Here is a 20846-nt window from a genome sequence, read left to right on the forward strand (position 1 = left end):
CTCTGCCTCTGCCTCCCAAGTGCTGGGATTAAAGGCATGCGCCACCACGCCTGGCTCTCTGGCTGCTTCTTACAGCATCAAATCACTAATTCTATTTCAGTTCAGCGACCTCTTCAAACGTCCTGGCGATCTTTCTACTTAATGGGCTGGCTCTTTCCTAACTCAGTGTGACAGGGACACAAAAGCAGTCATTTTTTGCTTTATGTCTTCATGAAAGAAATTATAGGCTGAGAGCTAATGCTATCATTTATAACACTATAGTTTTATAATTTGTAATAATTTGCCATTACTATAATGGAAACTCAAACTTACTATTAAATAAGTTTGGTTTCATAACACAAAGCCTGACAGAGAAACTGGTTCTCTCCCCTTTGGAGGAAACATCAAAAACAGAAAGGAGTAGGGAGGAGGTGGCATTCTGTCTGAGAAGCTGGCTATGGCAGGCAACTGACTAGAAACTGCGTCTTCTCACAGACACACGGCCTGTGTCTTCTCAAGGCTGAGCTTGTGACATGACAAAGCCAGAACTTTCCTAGAACATCTTTTAGGAACAGAATCAGAGCAAATTTTATTCTGCTTATAGATCCAGTCAAACAGCTTCTGAGCTACACAACTTAAGTTCAAGTCTACCTGGTAACTAACTGTGTTTGGAGAAGCACATGAACTGTGGTCTCTCAGAAGTTATCTGTGCCAAACTTGAAGGCTTTCTTGGCTGAAGGAACCGTTTTACAGTGAGTGTAAACCAGGGCCTGCAACTCTCAGATTGCAAACCAAGTCCGAGTGTCCTAACTTCATCATCTCTGCTCTGTGATAAAAAGCGACAAAGGGAAGACAGGGTCTCCTTTAGCTCAGCTCCAGGTTACAATCCACACAACAACAGAAAGTCAAGGCAGCAAACCCTCCCAACAGTCACACTGTACCCAAGGTCAGGAGCAGAGGCTGCAGCACGCTCTCTGGCCCCAGCTCCATTTCTCTACTGTACTACAGGTCAGGAAGCCCCGCCTAGGGAACAGGGGCTGCTTATAAGAGCCGAGCTATGTAAATGCTTCTTGGTCTCTGAAGGATTACATTTGTTCTCTCAGTTCCTGTTTCTAGGTTGTCACCAAATTTGGTGTCATTGTTTATAAGATGAAGCTTTGTGAAGCTTTATGTTAGGGCATTACTAAAGAATGGACTCCTTAATTGTTCATAAAGGAGATTCCCTCTGAAACGGTGAATGGCACAAGGAAACCATTATAAAGTGTATGTGGCTAGGACTCCTGCAGAGCTTGCTCAGGAGTCTGTGCTAGCACCTGAAGTCCAATGCAATACCCTTTTGCCTGGGGTCTCTCGGCCTTTTACCTGCGCATGCAGTGTGGTCCCTTGGTACCTGTTTCTGTCTGGACATATACATAGCAGGTTTTGCTAAAGAACTACTGACTTGGGGCTGTGAAGTGGCTCAGCGGCTGGGAGCCCTGGCTGCTTCTCTAAAGGATCCAGCTTCAATTCTCAGCACCCACAGGGCAGCTCACAACTGTCTGTAACTGCAGTTTCAACAAAGCATGCAGGCAAAGACTCGTACACATAAAATAAAATCATTAAAAAAAAAAAAAGACTTATTGACTTGAGACCAAGGCGACCTGTGCTCTGTAAGTCGAGGAGCTAGCTGAGGGGATGTGTCAGTTGGTAAAGGTACTCACTGCAAAGCCCAAATCCCAGTAATCATCACTGGGGCCAACCTGGAGGACAGAGAAGCTGTAAGCCGGGCTAAGGATATGTAAGTAAGCTGTTCTCTGAACTCCCATAGCACACGCACACTCCCCAACTCAAAACAGTATGTAAATGAAGAACAAGCACCCGCCACTGTGATGGATGGAGGTCAAACCTGGACTTGAATCTCACGGACTGAACATACTGGGGACGCTCAGCACACGCCCGTAATTATCATCAGCCTGTTCAGTGTTTACTCAGTTATTTTCTATCAGTGTGTACGAGTGTTCTGCCTGCATGTTTGTATGCGCACCAGGTATGTACCTGGTCCTCACAGGGGCCAGAAGATCCCCTGGAACTGGAGTTGTAAGCTGCTGTGTGGGTGCTGGGAACTGAACTTGGTTCCTGTATAAGAGCAGCAAACTCTCTTAATTGTGAGCCATCTCCTCCGTCCCAGTAAATAGTCATTGAAGGAACAGATGACCATTCTAAAGTCAACTCAGACGGTTTCTCTGTGGATCGATGGATCAGATAGAGCACAGGGGGAGGCAACTGACTGCCCAAGATCAGCTGGTCCTGAGGGGAGCTTACAGTTCTTACCAACTTCCTACCTTCCATTCATTCACATAAGTGAAAAGTTCTGCAAAAACAAAAGTTTGGCGCGTGAGGATCAGATCAGAAGCTGTGAGAGGACCCACCTAAGAACTTCCTCATGATGGCGTTGCCTTGCCTCAGGGCTTCCGCTCTCTGTGCCGGGTCAAACACGAGCCAGTCGATCACATCAATCTTCAGGCGGTCCTCCTAGTCAGTGAAAGACCACAAAATCCCTTTCTCTTCAAATGAGTGGATCTCATGACGCACTCTAATGGAAACCGTTCCCCACACTATAGGCAGTTATGAGACGCCTCAGTCTGCTCTACTCAGCAGTTCTCTACTGAACGACAGAAAACCTCACTGTGCTGTGAATCTGTAACTAGTGACTGTTTGTCCCACCAACCTAACTCATCTGCTCTGGGATGCAGGAAACACTCGGCAAGCACTCCAGCATAGAGCCACACTTGAAGCCTTCCGTAACAGAACCTAAAACTGTTGCCACTTTTTGTCATTTAAAAGACATTGAGGGTGGAGAGATGGCTCAGTAGTTAGGAGCACTGGCTGCTCTTCCAGAGGTCACGGGTTTGATTCCCAGAATCCACACGGTGACTCACAACTGTCTGTAACTCTAGTTCCAAGGGATCCAGTGCCCTCTCTGGCCTCCTTGGGTACCAACCATGCATAAAGTGCACAGACATATATGCATGTAACACACAAACGCACATAAACACATTACAAACATGTAAAGGCCTTATGTTCTATAAAAAGGCAGACAGAAGGCAGTGTAAAAGGGAAGACGTTCATAAGGAACAAGACGACAGACTCATGCGTTTCATTAAACTCTCATTCCCCTCGTCACATTACCTCAGTAGTGCCAGTGTCTAGGGATGGAGCCAGGTCATGGTGACTAAATTCACCATTATCTTTCTTGCAAATATTCTCAACTACAGTTTTCGTTATCGTCGCAACATCCAAGTCTAAGGGATTTGGAATAGTAAAAACAGAGTAGTTATTAATGCGAATACTCTTTGAACAGCTACAATAGTTAGTAAATTTGGAGTGATTCTTTTTCATATTTTTGGCACTGATGATTGAACCAAGCTTTATAGATGTTGGATAAGTATTCTGCCACTGAGCTATGTCCCCAGCCCTAAAACAATATATATTACACAGTGCCAGTGAGATGGCTCAGCAAGTGACGTGGCTTGCCACTAAGTCAGGTGACTGGAGTTCAATTCCCAGGACCCACGTGGTCATCAGGACCCATTACTGCTGTGGGCTATTTTCTGATCTCCACATGTGGACCATGGAACTTGAACATGTGTACTGCTAAAAATTTATTTTAAATGTAATATATATTTAAAAAACACGACAGAAAATATCATAATTTAAGAACATTCTAGACTGGGTGCGATGATCCTGCCTATAATCCTAGCACTTGGTAGGTGAGGAAGGACCACTGAGCCTGAGGCTAGCCCGGGCCAGTTCCAGGGTAGGTGAGGAAGGACCACTGAGCCTGAGGCTAGCCCGGGCCAGTTCCAGGGTAGGTGAGGAAGGACCACTGAACCTGAGGCTAGCCCGGGCCAGTTCCAGGCCAACTTAGGCTATAGAGTAAGACCTTCTCTCTAAAAAACAAAAGCAAAAATGTAAGCAAAATATTTACACAAGTAAAAAAGTTTTTTTCTTTTTTCTTTTTTCTTTTTTGTTTTTCGAGACAAGGTTTCTCTGTGCAGCCCTGGCTGTCCTGGAACTCACTCTGTAGACCAGGCTGGCCTCGAACTCAGAAATCCACCTGCCTCTGCCTCCTGAGTGCTGGGATTAAAGGCGTGCGCCACCACGCCCAGCTGTAAAAGTTATTTTCATTTTCTAAAAGAATTTCACTGAGATTTTTACTCCTGTTTTCCCCCTCAGATAAGACTTACTATAAGACAAATATGCCAAACCCAAAGTGAAAGCCTGCCCACAAAGGCCAACCGGGGAACCGAGAAGATAGCTAAGCGGGTAGAGCCTGTGTCGCATAATCGAGAGGACCCGAGTTCAAATTTCCAATGTGATGGACTGAAAAGCTGGATGCTGTAGCCTGGGTGTGGAACACAACTTCTGTGGGGAGATGGAGGCAGAGGGAGGAGAATCCCCAGAAGCCCCCGGGCCAGCCAGCATGTCCCAGGCGCAGGAAACAACAGAGACCCCACTTCAAAGCTCAGTGGAAGATGGGACCAACGTCAGAGGCCACCCTGACCTTCACACCACGCTGTGGCGTGCGCAGCTATGCCTGAGCAGATTCTCCTTCCCTTTCTTTAAGGCACAAATGTAACCTTTTCATGGGAATAGATATAGGGGATAAATATGATAAAAGTACCTATAAGTATTCATTTGAAAAACAATATAGCAAAACTCATTATTTTATGTAATATACACATAAAAGGAAATAATAGCTAAAATTCATTTTTTTATTCTTTTTTTTATTAGATATTTTCTTCATTTACATTTCAAGTGCTATCCCAAAATTTCCCTATACCACCCCCCTGCCCTGCTCCCCTACCCACCCACTCCCACTTCTTGGCCCTGGCGTTCCCCTGTACTGAGGCATATAAAGTTTGCAAGATAAAGGGGCCTCTCTTCCCAATGATGGCCGACTAGGCCATTTTCTGCTACATATGCAGCTAGAGACACGAGCTCTGGGGGTACTGGTTAGTTCATACTGTTGTCCCACCTATAGGGTTGCAGACCCCTTCAGCTCCTTGGGTGCTTTCTCTAGCTTCTCCTTTGGGGGCCCTGTGTTCCATCTAATAGATGACTGTGAGCATCCACTTCTGTATTTGTCAGGCACTGGCATAGACTCATACGAGACAGCTATATCAGGATCCCTTTAGCAAAATCTTGCTTGCATATATAGCTAAAATTCTTTTTCTTTTTCTTTTTTTATAGCTAAAATTCTTAATTACTTACCTGCTTCCTTAGCCAGCTCTAGGCACTGGTGCCGCTGCTCAAATTCCGTAACACCTTCCAAAAATAAGGCATACTGGGCCACGGCGAGGTCTTGAGGCAGATGACAGGTATAGAACGCTATGAGGCTTGTGTGCTTCTCACTTATTAACAGCTACGGAACACAAAAATCACAGTACATCAAATAAATTAGCAGTGTTTTGAGAAAACTGTGCTTCCGAACTGCATATATATTTAGGAAAGACTCAGATATGTGCTTCAGATCATAATACTTTTCTAGAAATGTATTTAGAAAGATTCACAGATCTCTATGGAGTCCAGTGGCTTCCAGAGTCCACAGTATTAAAACAGCATCATTGGGGCTGGAGAGAGACTGAGGTTGGGAGCACTTGTTGCCCTTTGAAAGGACCCAGGACCCAGGACTGGCCCCCAGTACCCACATGATGGTCCACAATCGGTCATTACTCCAGTGTTCTCTTGTGAGCATACACAAACAAACTGTTCATACACACATGTAGGCATAATACTTATAAAATAAAAATACATGTTAAAAAAACAGTACATTTTGATTTTTTTCATTAAAAAAAATCAAGTTGTAGATTCTAAAAGCTTACCTGTATATATGTCTTTAGAACTTCAATGGAAACTTCTTCCTTCATAGAAAAAATACACAATCCAGTTACTAACTTCACCACTTATAGGTACAATAATAATACAATTTCTAATACAAGTTTTACTTGTAAGCGCATGAAGAACTGTACTGCTTACACTGAGTGGTAACCACCCAGGCTAACTGCTATGAAGCTCGTGCTCTGCTGCAGTTCATGTCACGCAACCAACCAACCAGCCAGCGGCTCTTTATAAACACCTGAGTACTGTGTATGCAACCTGTGGGGTCAAGCTCTCTCCATCCATTATGCAGGTTCCAGCCACTGAACAAGCTGTGAGGCTCGGTGGCAAACATTCTTCACCCGCTAAGAGGTCAATGGTCTCTCAGCATGTCTCCTTGTGGGTAGATCCTGCTTGTTTTATGGGGAAAGGAAGTTCTTTTTTGTGTGTGTGTGTGTGTGTGTGGTTTTTCGAGACAGGGTTTCTCTGTGTAGCTCTGGCTGTCCTGGAACTCACTTTGTAGACCAGGCTGGCCTCGAACTCAGAAATCCGCCTGCCTCTGCTTCCCAAGTGCTGGGATTAAAGGTGTGCGCCACCAAGCCCGGCGGGAAGGAAGTTCTTATATGCCCAGGATTACACAGCTAGCAGTTACCTAGCAAGGATCTAAGGTCAAGGTCCTCAAGTCTAAAGCTGTAGCTTTTCACTGTGCTCTGTGTGCATGTCTGCTACAATGTTATCAAACATTTAGAAAAAAGAAACACCCCGGGCAGTGGTGGCACAGGCCTTTAATCCCAGCACTTGGGAGGCAGAGGCAGGCGGATTTCTGAGTTCGAGGCCAGCCTGGTCTACAGAGTGAGTTCCAGGACAGCCAGGGCTACACAGAGAAACCCTGTCTCGACAAGACAAAACAAAACAAAACAAACAAACAAAAAAGAAACACAGAAAGGAAAGAGAAACTATTTAATTCTCACACGGGATTTATTTTGGTTCCATTAGCTTAGCTGGATACCAAGGAGGACTAATTTCTTTAAATTTGGGCAAGCAGCAGCATTCTCTGGCCATAGACTAGAATCTACAAATCACTCCCAGTGAGTTACCAAAATAGGTGAACAAATGAGATGATGCTGACGTCAGACGCCATCTAGAAAATGCTGAGGCACACAAGGGAGTTTTCTGGAGATGGCCCACTGTTCTGCATGGATTCTATGGGTGAGCTCTGAGAGGCCAGGGCCCGAGAGACTTCCTCCCAGGATTGCTTCCTGTGGCTAATATGCCTTTTCTTCTCTTTCTTCTTTTTTAAAGATTTATTTATTTTATATATGTGAGTACACTGTTGCTCTCTTCAGACACAACAGAAGGCGGCATTGAATCCTATTACAAATGGTTGTGAGCCACCATGTGGTTGCTGGGAATTGAACTCAGGACCCCTGGAAGAGCACCCAGTGTTTTTACCCACTGAGCCATCTCTCCAGCCCTACTAATATGCCTTTTCCTGCACTATTACAGAGCCTGGCTTTTAGCCACAGAATAATGAGTTCCCAGAAGTCAGTCTCCTGCCGCACCCTGCCCCAACAGGAAGAGAGCGCTATAAGACCAGAGACCCGCAGTCTTTGCACTTCGTCCAATGCTGTGGGGCCTCCGCAGTGCCTCTGCAGGCCAGGGCGGGTCCCGGCAGCTGCTGGCAGGTGCTGGACTGCAAGCAGGAGGGAGGCAGGTAAAGCTGCCCACCTTTACTTACTGTACCCACCTTGGTCTGGAGGCCTAGGGTGCGGAGAAACAGAATGAGGTGTGTCATGAAGCGGAGCAGGTGTCCGGGCAGACTGCTTCCGCTCTTGGACAGCCATTTGCTAAATTCATCCATCAAACCTACAAAGCCATCAGAGCAAAGGTTTGGTAGTGAGAAACAATCAGGGGAGAAAAGTGCCACCAAGGGCGTCCCAGCTCGCCTATGGTGTCTGAGAGTCACACTGCCAACTCCCACCACAGGACATGCGCCAACACAAAAAAGGGTTCAACTCAGATTTGGCCTCACAGTAACAAGTAAACGTGGTTACACGTGAGGGGTGGATGTCAGTGGAGGACTAGAGAGTCTTATGTACCACTTCAAGAATGGCTACTTCAAAGAGACAAATGAAGAACTCCGGCGAAGTAAAATAAACCTGTACCTTACCATCAATGTCTCCCAGGATAAGGAATTTCTGAACTATATGGTAATGTTCTTGATTCTCCTCCAGAACTCTCTGAAAAAGAGTTTTACATTGCCATAAGTCTTCTGCGTTCGTCCTGAAGGATGTACTCAGTGCTAATGTTAACTTTTAATGGGATATATGTCCAAAGCTAGAAAGGAAAGGCTTTAGAAAGATCAAAAAAGAAAGGGAAGGACTATGCCTTTAGGATATATATTCATGGCACACAAATCCAGAACTGAGCAATATCTCACATAAAACAATCTAATCTTAGGGTGTGTAATTCCACTTATTATCTTTTTAAAACACACACTTATTTATCCCGTGTGTGTGCATGCATTTGTGTATAGGCATACATGCCACAGTGCCACTGGAGGTCAGAGGACAACTTGTGGGAGTCCACTGTGTCCAAATACCATGTAGGTCCTAGAGAGGAACTCAGCGGCCAGGCTCAGGCCGGAGTGCGCCCAGACTGGGCCACTTGTGGGCCCAAACTTGCTACTCTTTACATTTTATTCCTGTTTATCTTGGCATACCTAGAATGGCAAACTAGAATGGAAGGATCCGCAGGTCTTAGACAAAATAAACGACAAGCAGCGCTATGCAAAGTCGTTTAGAGGTTCTTTTCTTTACACCCGTCACTGTCACTAAGAGTAACAAAACACAGCAGTCACCAGACACAGAAGAGTGAACTAGGTAACTGGCATGCTTTTCTTTTTTCTCTTTTCTATTTCCTTTCTTTCCTCTTCTCTTCTCCTCTTCTCTTCTCTTTTCTTTTTTTAGATTTTTTGATACAGGGTTTCTCTGCATAGCTCTGCCTGTCCTGGAACTCACTCTGTAGACCAGGCTGGCCTTGAACTCAGAAATCTGCCTGCCTCTGCCTCCCAAGTGCTGGGATTAAAGGCGTGTGCCACCACGCCCAGCTGCCATGCTTTTCTTAAAAATAGGTAAAAAAAAAAAAAGTTTTTGTGCCAAATATATTTTCTTAGTAGTCAATTGCCTTTTAATGTTTATTTTGTTTTTGTATATTCAAAACATTTGTTCTATCTGGCATTTAATTCAATTAATGGCATAGTTAAGGCTCTGACTGTTTTCTGCCTGGACCATTTCTCTTACATTATCACCGTTTCCAGTGAAACCAAAGGTTACGCCTGTCAGATGTATACTCTGCTGTGTGTCACGGTCCCTACCCTGAGACAGTTACTTCTATTCCTGACTTGATTTTCCCTACTCATACTTTCGAAAAAAAAAAATTTATACAGCAGTCATAAACCCTTGGCAGAAAAAAAATACAGTAATTTCTGTACTGTACAAAGTATATTCATATAGTAATAATAATACCCATCAGAAAATAGTTACAGGATATGAACAGAGAATTTATAAACAAGTAGGGGCTGTGGAGACAGATCAGCAGTTGAGAGCAATGGCTGCTCTACTGGACAACCTGGGTTTGACTCCCAGCACAAAGATGGCAGCTAATAACTATTTACTTTAATTCCAAGGGAGCTAATGTCCTCCTCTCGCCATCATGGGCACTGCGTGAATGTGGTACACAGACATACATGCAGGGAAAACAGCAATTGACATAAAATACAAAACTAAAACAAAATTTCTTAAAGGTAAATTCACAAATAGACACAGGGGAACAAATTCTGCCCTGTTTCCTATCTACACTGATGGGCTGGCAAAATGCAAAGTACGCCATTCAGGACTGGACCGAGTGTATAGTTTAATGGACTGCTCGTGACAGTGTCCCTTACTGCAATCTGACGCTTCTCCTGCCGTGCATGTTTTTCTTTCTTCTGTTTAGTTTTAATTGGACAGCTCGAAGGCACACTCACGGTATGCCATTAACTGATGAGCGGAGGAATCTAACTACACACCCAAAGAGCACATCAGTGTTCGTTAACCCACAACACTGTCGGCAAGTTTAGAACCTCGCCTTAGGAGACAGCTCTAGCAGGAAGCTGGCACATCTGCACACATACACACCTTCTTTATGGTACCAGAGTCTATATGAAAACCTTCTAAAGGGAAACAGAACAAACCCTTGCGCACCTGACTCTCCAGCACACCACACAGCTATCGGAGAGGACAGAGGAAGAATGGCTGACAACAAAGAACAGTGACGTCTGCATAGAGAGCCTGAGGAGATCCATCCTGAGCGCTAACTGAACAAAAAACTTTAAAAAATAAAAAATAAAATAGACATTAAAACTAGGTATGATGGCACACCTGAAATTTCAGCACCTAGGACTCTGGGGCAGGAGGATTATCAAGAGTTCGAGGCCAGTCTGGGCTCACAAGTAAGTGCCAAGCAGTTGGAGCTATTCAGTGAGAATATTCAGTTATCTCTTAAAAGAGCCAAACAAAAAAGCTGGTTAAAATATAGCAAGTAACTTAGAGAGATTTCCACTAAATGGAAACTTGATCTGAACCTTTTCAACACTGTACCACAGCATCAGCCTAACCCTGTACCTCAGCATCCACAGAGCCCGCCTAACCCTGTACCTCAGCATCCACAGAGCCTAACCCTGTACCTCAGCATCCACGGAGCCTGCCTAACCCTGTACCTCAGCCTTCACGGAGCCTGCCTAACCCTGTACCACAGCATCAGCCTAACCCTGTACCTCAGCATCCACAGAGCCTGCCTAACCCTGTACCACAGCATCAGCCTAACCCTGTACCTCAGCATCCACAGAGCCCGCCTAACCCTGTACCTCAGCATCCACAGAGCCTAACCCTGTACCTCAGCATCCACGGAGCCTGCCTAACCCTGTACCTCAGCTTCCACGGAGCCTGCCTAACCCTGTACCTCAGCATCCACAGAGCCTGCCTAACCCTGTACCTCAGCATCCACGGAGCCTGCCTAACCCTGTACCTCAGCATCCACAGAGCCTGCCTAACCCTGTACCTCAGCATCCACAGAGCCTAACCCTGTACCTCAGCATCCACGGAGCCTGCCTAACCCTGTACCTCAGCATCCACGAAGCCTAACCCTGTACCTCAGCATCCACAGAGCCTGCCTAACCCTGTACCTCAGCATCCACAGAGCCTAACCCTGTACCTCAGCATCCACGGAGCCTGCCTAACCCTGTACCTCAGCATCCACGGAGCCTGCCTAACCCTGTACCTCAGCATCCACAGAGCCTAACCCTGTACCTCAGCATCCACAGAGCCTAACCCTGTACCTCAGCATCCACGGAGCCTGCCTAACCCTGTACCTCAGCATCCAGAGCCTAACCCTGTACCTCAGCATCCACAGAGCCTAACCCTGTACCTCAGCATCCACAGAGCCTAACCCTGTACCTCAGCATCTACAGTGCTTCCTTGGACTTGAAGGCCATGGAGAAAGATGCAGTGTGTATGTGTTGGTATGTTTGTTTACTGTCTGGGGAAATGAGGTTGAGGTGTTTGGAAGGAGTTATGCAGGCTTTAGTGGCATACATTAAAATTGTTTTATCATTATAAGTCCATATGTACATTTTTACTGAAGAAGAAAAAAAGGAAAAAATGTTTTTCATTTTGTTTTTAGACAGGGTCTCACTACATAGCCCAGCCATTCTAGAAATCGTGGCAAGGATCCTGTCTCAGCCCTCTAGGTGCTAGGAGGACAACAACGACCATCAGGCCCTATCCAATCAATATTAATTTTGAGGTCCCTTATTTCGATAGCTGCGAGGAAAAGATGAGAAAGGAGATTTCCGAATTTTCTGCCTTTCAACTACACTGAGCAACTGTGTAGCATTAGCTGCATATGCTACATGGGACAGGGCTATGCTAACATTAACTTCATACACGTGACATACATGTAACAGGCTTTGTTAAAACACTTACCTTTTTATCAGTGGCTTGAAGTTCTTCAAAAACTTTTTCTAAGGTCCAACTTCAAAAGAGGAAAAAACAAAAAGGGATAGAGATGACCACGTGAGGAGTGCTGTGCAACCAAACTTCCCGCCGTGCGTGCATGCGTGCGTGCCGTGCACCCCACTCACTTGGCTTCCATGTACTCTCGAGGGAGCTCCTCACTGTCATCCTGTGTCATTACTGATGTCCGAATCTCCTGCTCCACCAGGCTGTCCACCATCACCCGGAAGTAGGCCCACACCGTGTCTTCCCACGTGTCACAGACTGGAAGGAGCTTTTCATCCATTCCAAAAGAGAAACATGATACAGTCAGCAAGAAAGAAAGGGAAACCAATTACCCACTGACTACAAACTTCAAAAGCCATCTTCTGATGACAGGGGACACTGAGGGGTTTAGAAATATCTACCAAGTAAGCTTTCTCCCAAACTAGAACTTTGAGAAGTTTGTATGATTAAGACTTTTTCCATACCAAGTTCACAGTCACATTGCATTCTAATATCGAAGGGTATTTCAAACATCAGAGCGTGCCTCAGGACAGCCGATGGCTCTGGGGAACACGTCTGTGGGCTTAAGGCCAAATGCAGTCTCCACACTGCATTTCTGCAGACTCTGGGTACAGGAGTCATCAGGAAATAGGTGCTGTGATTCTCCATGTAAGAGCCAAGTGCACCCCTACAATCCCACCACTGAGGAGGCTGGGGGTGGGGTCATGAGTTCAAGGGCAGCCTGATTTACAAAGCAAGACCCTACTCTCAAAAACCCAAATAAAAACATAAAAAAAAAAGAGGCAAGTGAGAGCCAGAATGAGTGATATAACAAGAAACTACAACAAAGTAACAGCAGAAGCAAGCTAACAATCAAAAATCCATACACAGAAACAAAAACCTGAGAAGCACACATAAGTGAGTAGTGTCCCAGTAAGCAGGCTGTCACTCTTGTCACTGTCCTGCTGTCTGACGGGCTCTGGCTTGGAGGCTTTTAGGAAGCAGCTCAAGTCTGCTGCACATAACTATGGCCATTTAAGGATTCGGTTTCACTCCACAGAAAGAGTTCAGCATCCCCACACTGCATACCTGCTTAAGGTTCCCACTCAGTGCTGCGTAAATGGCTCTTTCATACTTATTAAAAAGTTCCTAAAACACAACGAGCAAAAAGCATTTGTGATTATTACTTCTCTGAGCGTGTGAGTCTCTTCACAATTCTTCTGGCTAGATCCTAGTCACTTAGCTCTTTTTTTTTTTTTTTTTGATTTATTTATTTACTATATGTAAGTACACTGTAGCTGTCTTCAGACACACCAGAAGAGGGCATCAGATCTCATTGCGGATGGTTGTGAGCCACCATGTGGTTGCTGGGATTTGAACTCTGGACCTTCAGAAGAGCAGTCGGGTGCTCTTACCCACTGAGCCATCTCACCAGCCCCGTCACTTAGCTCTTAAGTGACAGATCTAGGGCAGCAGTGAGGACCTTTTAGTTTTACCAAATAATCTCCCCCCGACCCCCCCCAAAAAATCAACATTAAATGTCAAATACAGAGAGCACACAAGGCCACTGCAGTTAGGCTCTGGCCACTTAAGAGTTTTAACCTCCACAGAACCGGGTGCTCCCTCCTCCAGAGGCTCAGCAGCGATGCCTTCCCATGCTGGCCTGGGGACAACGCTGAGCTCAGGAGTCACTGCTGTTTTAGGAATCCATTCCTAAGCCCAGTGACAACCATAACCTTATCCCATTTCATTTGAAGGGCTCTGTCAACCGAGTGTCAGCAAAGAAGCAACTCCGGAGACCCCGCTCCCCACTCCTCATCCCAGGCAGCCCGCATCCCTGGCTGGCTGGGTAATCTAACAGGCCCCTCGTTATGTCTGGGACTCAGTTACATCGCGTTCAGTTTGCATGGCCATGCTACTCTTCTTAAACACTCGTCCTCTCAGTTTTCTGACACCCAATTCAACAAGCAAATTCCAGGGCTTAAAAAAAAGTGCCCAGTTTATTGCACCACTATATTAATCAACTATTTGACAGATGGAAGTCTGCTTTCATTGCCACTAAAAAAAATTTTAGTTTTCATCTCATTTCAACACAATTATCACTGTGTGTGTGGAGTGAACACATGTGAGCCACGTGCAGAGGTCAGAGGAAAACTCTGGAGTGCGTCCTTTCCCTCCTCCCATAATGGCCGTCAAGCCTGTGCAAGTGACACAGCCCTGACTGGGCTGTCTCTCTGGTTGCTGTCTTTATTCACGCTCTGCATCACTGATGGCATCTTAAAGTTTTCTCGTAACCCCACTCACCCACAAACCCTGTGAGACTTCCTGCGCGATCCTTCAGTCTGTGGTGACTTTAGGAATGTGTTCCTCCTGTCACACGGGGCTGGTTCTTTCTTTAGGAGCTTTCTATCCAGCCTCACAGACCTCCTACAGCTCTAGCTTTCCACCCTAGGCAAGCACCTTTAACTCCTTGAGTTTTTAATCCTCAGCATCCCAAATCTATTAAGTTTTAAGAAGTTAAGTGTGCTGGCCTCTGAGAAGCCGGCTGAGGCTGTGGTCCTGGTCTTCTCTGTGTTCATGTGCTTCGTCCTCATGTGTGTGTCTTGTGCCTCTGCCTCACAGCAATGTTTACCTCTTAGTCCCTCGCGTCTGAACAATTCTGCTAAGTCATCAAGCCCATTCCTAACTTGACTACAGCCTCTTTCCATGCTACGCTGAACATTCATAGCCCCTCAGCGCACCATCAGCACCGTCATTTAATTAAACCGGATGGAAAACAAGCCTCAGTGAGTATTTCATTATCTTACATCGTCAGCCATTCTCCAGCAACTGATCTTCCAGATGCGTCTATATGGATTCCCTTCAACAGGTTCTAGCTCTGTCCCTACAAAACAGAAAAGGGAAAGTCGCCATTTAGAAAGAAGCATTTCAGTGACCCCTAGAAGGAAAGGCTGCCATTCACTAACCAACACTGGCACACAGAGCTAACCACCCCCACACCCAGCTCTCAGACTAGAACCCAGCATACCTCCGTTAACATTAGGGTCATGGTACAGTTTCCAGCCTTCCAGGGTTGCAGCTCGCCATGCTTGCCCACACCGTTTACAGAGCCGTTGTGCCTTCAGAAACCAAAAGGGACTGTTAGTGATGTCATTGGTATAGACCTGAAAAGCACCGTGCTTCGTCGTAAAGCAAACCCAGTATGTCAAGACTAGCTACCAAGTAGCAGCAATGTCACAGGGGATTACAGAGGCAACTGGCAATGGTGTCCCACTTTATGGCTGAGGCTGGCCCCTGTTTGTTTTGTCAGGGCTGGGGATCAAACCTGGGCTTCACACACGTGAGGCAAGCGCTTTACCAACTTAGCTATATCCCGAGCACCTTATTTTTCTAACAATCCCTTCTTTCTTCATGTTAGGTTTGCAAATAGGATTCTATGGCACGCACTCACTCACTAACATGGAATTTTACTAAAAATAAATGGATTGGATTGGACCCTTGCTTATGGAATAAAAAGCTATTATAAAGAAAAAAATCTCAGGGCTGGGTGTGGTGGCGCACACCTTTAATCCCAGCACTCAGGAGGTGGAGGTAGGTGGATTTCTGAGTTCGGGGTCAGCCTGGTCTACAAAGTGAGTTCCAGGACAGCCAGGGCTACACAGAGAAACCCTGTCTCAAAAAACCAAAAAAAAAAAAAAAAAATCTGTAAGCCAGGTGACAGTGTCACATGCCTGTAATATTAGCACTCAGGAGGCAGAGAGGCCAGCCTGGTCTACAGAATGAATTCTAGGACAGCTAGGATTACACAGAGAAACCCTGTCTTGAAAAACTAAACCAAACAAACAAAACCTCCACCTGTATAATGAGATCTATCATTCATTTAATCCTCTGACATAGCCTTAAATTCAGCAACCAGGAGAATGTGAGAGGCAACGCAGTCTCAAGTGTGTAAGGAACATCACCCAGTGTCCTGCTTAAGCATGAGGAGAGAGGAGGCTGGGACCAGAGTATCCACTGCGGTTCTCAATGGAGTTAGGCAAAGTCTGAACTGCTGAAGAATCTGCTAAGAGCTCTGGAAACCAGAGGGCACTATTCAGAAGTCACAGCCATGTGTTCTACTTGGAACTGCCATGGGGTAGAGCAGGCCACTGGAGGGGACCTCAGCACTGAAGCAGCACAGCCAGTCAGAGGCTCTCTGAGACCACTGGAACGTGGTTGGCAGGGTCCGGGCACTCACCTCTTCTGTCATGCCAGCACGGATGAGCGTGAAGAGGTACTTCAGCAGTCTGACCTCGTCCTCTCTGTCCAGATCGTCGAGTGGCAACTTCTGTCTAATGGGAGCATCTGGGTCCTGTGAAAAACAGCCCTCACTATCGATCGATACATATTCAGAATATACAGACACTGAATGCTTTGGTGTAGTCATTATTTTCTACCTTAGCAGATCATGCATACAGTGCTAGGGATCCAGTTGGCATAGCTCTACTGCTGAGATCTTAGGCTACAATGCCAGCCCTACATGCTCCTACAGGCATCATAAAACCACGTGACATGGTGACTCTAAATGGCATGTACATACAGAACTAAATGACTTTAAGATCTAGCTAATAAACAGAGCGAAGGGTTCCTAACAGGCCCATTTGTCTGCTGATCCCCCACCTCAAACAGATTTTGTTGACCCAATAGAGTATGTGCCTAGAGAGCTAAGCTCAGGATCCCATTACCCTAGCCCAGCTGGGAGAGATAACGCTGCGTTATTTCAGCTTATTCCCTCACTGTATAGAATAGACCTAGAAAATGAACAGACACAAAGACAAACCTGAAGGACCGGGACTAGAAAGCACACAGGGCAGGAGAGCCCACTAGCCTCCGTGTGCGATCACTCTCAGGTAAGACACAGAGGGGCTGGAGCTGGAGCTCGGGGTGGAGAGGCTATGCACAGGGGCTCTGTCCTCAGCAGAGTAAACCACAACCAAACACAACACCCAGCCCTTCAAAACAACAAAGCCAACTGCATAGCAGTCACTAATGAACAAGTAAAAGTATCCCAGAGCACCCAGAAGCCAGGGGGAGGACCTCAAGTTCAAAGCCAGCCTGGCTCACTCTGTCTCTCTCTCTGTCTCTCTCTCTCTCTCTCACACACACACACACACACACACACACACACACACACACACTCAAAGCAATTAAGCAGTTCTATTCGTCTTGCAGAACACCCCAGTCTGGGTCCCAGTACCCAGGATGGGTGGCTCACACTGCCTGTAACCCCAGGTGGCTCAGGGCCTCTTGTGGTTGGTGCAGGCACCTGTACTCACAAGTGCACGTGTCCCCACACAAATATACATATGCACAAATAAAAATAAATCTTGAAAAACACAAATTTCCACAGAATTTCTAAAACATTCCTCTTACGTACAACTTTTGTGTTTTTGAGCATTTAGTGACAAACAGCACCACAATCACAATGAGATTCAAACAAAAATGAGTTTAATGTGACTAAAGAAAGGATATTTCTTATCTGTAAAGTCAACCTTCATTTCCAAAAACACTTACTGTCCTGGCTAGTTAATTGACACAAGCTCCAATCATCTGAAAGGAGGGAACCTCAGCTGAGGAAAGCCCCGCCCCCATCCAGCTATAGGACATTTCCTTAATTAGTGATTGATGGGGAGCTCCGCCCATTGTGTTTAGGGCCACCCCAAAAAGTGATCCTTGGTTCTATATGAAAGCGGGCTGAGCAAGCCATGGGAACCCTCCATGGTGTCTGGTGTCTGCATCAGCTCCTGCCTCCAGATTCCTGTCCTGTGTGAGTTCCTGTCCTGACTTCCTTCAGTGAGGAACTGTGAGGTGGAAGTGTAAGCTGAATGAACCCTTTCCTCCCCGAGTGGCTCTGACCATGGTGTCTCATTACAGTAACAGTTACGCTAACTATGAACTTACCAGTTCAGTGACAAGAGGACGGGTACTTCCTATGTAAGACAGTAGCTGCCGTTGCTTTAATGAGTGGAGGGTATTTTCCCTGAAAAAAGAAACACCAGTTTTCTAAAGGGGCAATCTGAATGCTATTTTTTTTTCTAGATAACAACAACAAAACAAAGCCACACCCCACAAAAGTACACCTGTGTGTTCATAACAAGGGCAAAAAACCAACAACAAAAGCAGAAAAATGCACAGAGAAAAAGAACCCAGAAGGGAGTTTGCCTCAGATGGAGGAGGCCCGTGAGCTCACTCTCATGCTTGGTGGCCAATCACAGCCTGTGTCTGTAAGTCTTGCCTTTCACTGTGTTAGCTGTGTAGTCCTGGATGGTCGGGGACTCGCTCTGCGGACTGGCCTGCCAGCATAGCCCCAACTCGCCCACCTCTGCCTCCTGGCACGGGAACCAAAGGTACATGCCACCACACCCGTCAGTCTCCGTTTATTTTCAGTATTTAAAAACAAAGATGGGGCTGGAGTTCCAGGAGGCTGTAGAGCATCCAGCATGGGTGCTGAGAATGGAGCTCAGGCTCTGGGACAGCACAGGCACTCTTAACCACTGAGCATCTCCCTGGATGCCCACTTATTTTCTCTTTTGTTTGAGACAGGGTCTCTCTAGGTAGCCCTGGCTGGCCTGGACCTCAAGAGATGCCTCTGCCTCCCCTGGGATTACAGGTGTGCTCCACAACCTCCTGGCATAAAAAGCATTTTTAAGAGAAAATAATAGGAAGGCTCAGTAACTTACCAATATACTGATTTTGCATAAAACTCAATATTGTCCGAGAATTCTCCGATTTCATCTTTGGCAATACTCTCTAGCCAATCTACCACCAACTAAGAAAGAAACAAAATAAGAAAGACCACTTTAGCTCTGAAATGTTTTATTTTTGGTAGTCCTTCCACCTTGAATCTGAAGATTCTGATATCAAATAACTATTTCCAACCATGGTTTTTACCTTATGAAATAAACAAACATGCAACAATAAATAGTATTTCCTAAAGGACTAATGCTATTTTTAGTCTATCCTTGGAAACAGAAAGGTTGTTATTTAAAAGTTACAAAACAACAAACATTCCAAATTTCTTTTAATTACAAGTAAGAAAAAAAGTAGGTAAAAAGAAAATTAAAAAAAAAAGATTTAGGTTAAAAAAGTCTTTTGCCTTTTCTCCATGACTCTTTAAAGAAATAATTTAAGAATTCCAGCCGCACCTGGCTCTGCCGGACCAGTGAGTCCCTCTGAAACAGCGCTTCCACAACCATCTTCTCGCTGGCATTAATACCCTGTGACAGAGACAGGAAAGAGACTTCAAAACCAAGGCCAGTTACAAAGGAGCGTCGTTAACAATCTATGTAGTATTTGCTTTATGCATTTGCTGTATGGGGCGCGCTCGCACACACTCTCTCCCTCCCTTTTTAGACAGGGTCTCACTGTGTAGCCCTGGCTGGCCTGGAGCCCACAGAGACTGCCCGTCTCCCAACTCCTATATTAAAGGTGTGTATCACCATGCCTGGCTGTATATGTATTCTTAAAAAATTATTGATAGGGGCTGGAGAGATGGCTCAGTGGTTAAGAGCGCTCACTGCTCACTCTCCCAGTGGACTCAGGTTCAAATCCCAGCACCCACAACGGCAGCTCTCAACTGCCTGTAATTCCAAGACCTGACACCCCACACAACATATGTGAAGGTAAAAGGCCAATGCACATTCAAAACCAACACGAACTGAAAAACACACAAGACACAAACAAACAAACAAAACAACAAATTAAGAATAAAAATGATTTATGAAGTCAGGTAGTGGTGGTGGTGGTCACTTTCATCATAGTATTTGTGGGGCAGAGACAGGCAGATAGAGCTCGTGAGATTGAGGCCAGCCTGGTTTCAGGACGGCCAGGGCTATATAGAGAAACTCTGTATTGAAAAACCTAAATAAGTAAATAAAATTTAAACTATACATTGTTTACTATTTACCCAGCAGTTCAGCTTGTTATACTTGGAATTTTAAAATTCCACCTGTGAGCTGGGACGCAGCTTAGCACAGTGTTGGCCTGACGTGAACAAGCCTGAGCCCACCCCCACATCTCCTATTCCCACAGACATAAGGGAAATGCACGCCGGCACATGGAGAGAAGGAAAGGACTGCTGGTTGCCGTATGGTGGTGCAGGCCTGTGATCTCAGCAGCAGAAAGGTTGATGCAGTAGGGGTGCCAAGAACCCCAGTCACCTGGGCTTACAAGACCTATCCTCAAACTAACAAACAAACATGGCTCCATCTCCAATTACACAGCGAGTTGGTTGGAGTCATGTTCCCATGTCAGAAGAAACTTTCACTTAACACAGCAGAGTTAATAGGCAATAAAACCAAGGTGCTTGAAATTGACTTCAAAGCTAGGTCAGGGGCACACACCTGTAATCCCAGTATTTAAGAGGCTGAGGCAGGAGGCTTAGAGTGTGAAGTCTCTCGGCTAAAAACAAAAAGCAGAGGCTGAAGACATTCCTCAGCCATTAGAAGCACGGGTTGCTCTTGCAGAGGACCAGCGTTCAATTTCCGGCATCCTATGAGGCTCACAACCTAGCTTCAGTCCCAGGGGCGTCAGCTGTGACCCTCCTGTGACCTCAGCAAGCATCGGACACTCATGTGGTATTGAGGCAGACATTCAGGCCAACACATAAATCTCAAATTGTTTTTACTTACAATATGACAGCAGTGTAACCAAGCCCTCAATGAACTCTCTAGGACTACTGTGCCTTCTGAGTGGAAGCACGCTTCAATCTCTAGAATACAATACTGGGTCTGGAGAGAGGGCTGAGCAGTGAAGGTCACTGGCTGCTCTTCTAATGGACATGAGTTTGATTTCCATCATCCACCCACACGGGGGCTCCTAACTGTCCACTGGAACTCTAGTTCCAGGGAATTCTCAGGCACACACGTGGTACCCAGACATATATGCTGGTAAAACACTTCCAAAAAATGATAAAATTTGGAGCTGTGCCTA

At 45.7% G+C, this 20846-nt stretch overlaps 1 protein-coding gene across 1 annotated transcript in view; it reads right to left on the reverse strand.

The window, feature by feature from the left end:
• The window catches only part of Nup107 (nucleoporin 107), a 43993-nt gene that overhangs the window by 10947 nt on the left and 12200 nt on the right, over positions 1-20846 (reverse strand). The window contains exons 9-23 of the mRNA XM_021174024.2: positions 19061-19132; positions 18596-18684; positions 17817-17895; positions 16114-16227; positions 14905-14995; positions 14684-14760; positions 12966-13025; positions 12020-12165; positions 11862-11910; positions 8009-8078; positions 7586-7704; positions 5844-5882; positions 5233-5383; positions 3148-3260; positions 2388-2490 (exon numbers count right to left, since the gene is read on the reverse strand). Of these exons, the coding sequence (XP_021029683.1) occupies positions 2388-2490; positions 3148-3260; positions 5233-5383; positions 5844-5882; positions 7586-7704; positions 8009-8078; positions 11862-11910; positions 12020-12165; positions 12966-13025; positions 14684-14760; positions 14905-14995; positions 16114-16227; positions 17817-17895; positions 18596-18684; positions 19061-19132 (1372 nt within the window). The remainder of the gene's footprint in view (positions 1-2387; positions 2491-3147; positions 3261-5232; positions 5384-5843; positions 5883-7585; positions 7705-8008; positions 8079-11861; positions 11911-12019; positions 12166-12965; positions 13026-14683; positions 14761-14904; positions 14996-16113; positions 16228-17816; positions 17896-18595; positions 18685-19060; positions 19133-20846) is intronic.

This window comes from Mus caroli, unplaced genomic scaffold (assembly GCF_978045245.1).
Source record: "Mus caroli unplaced genomic scaffold, Mus_caroli_1 scaffold_9, whole genome shotgun sequence".
Lineage (NCBI taxonomy): Eukaryota > Metazoa > Chordata > Mammalia > Rodentia > Muridae > Mus > Mus caroli.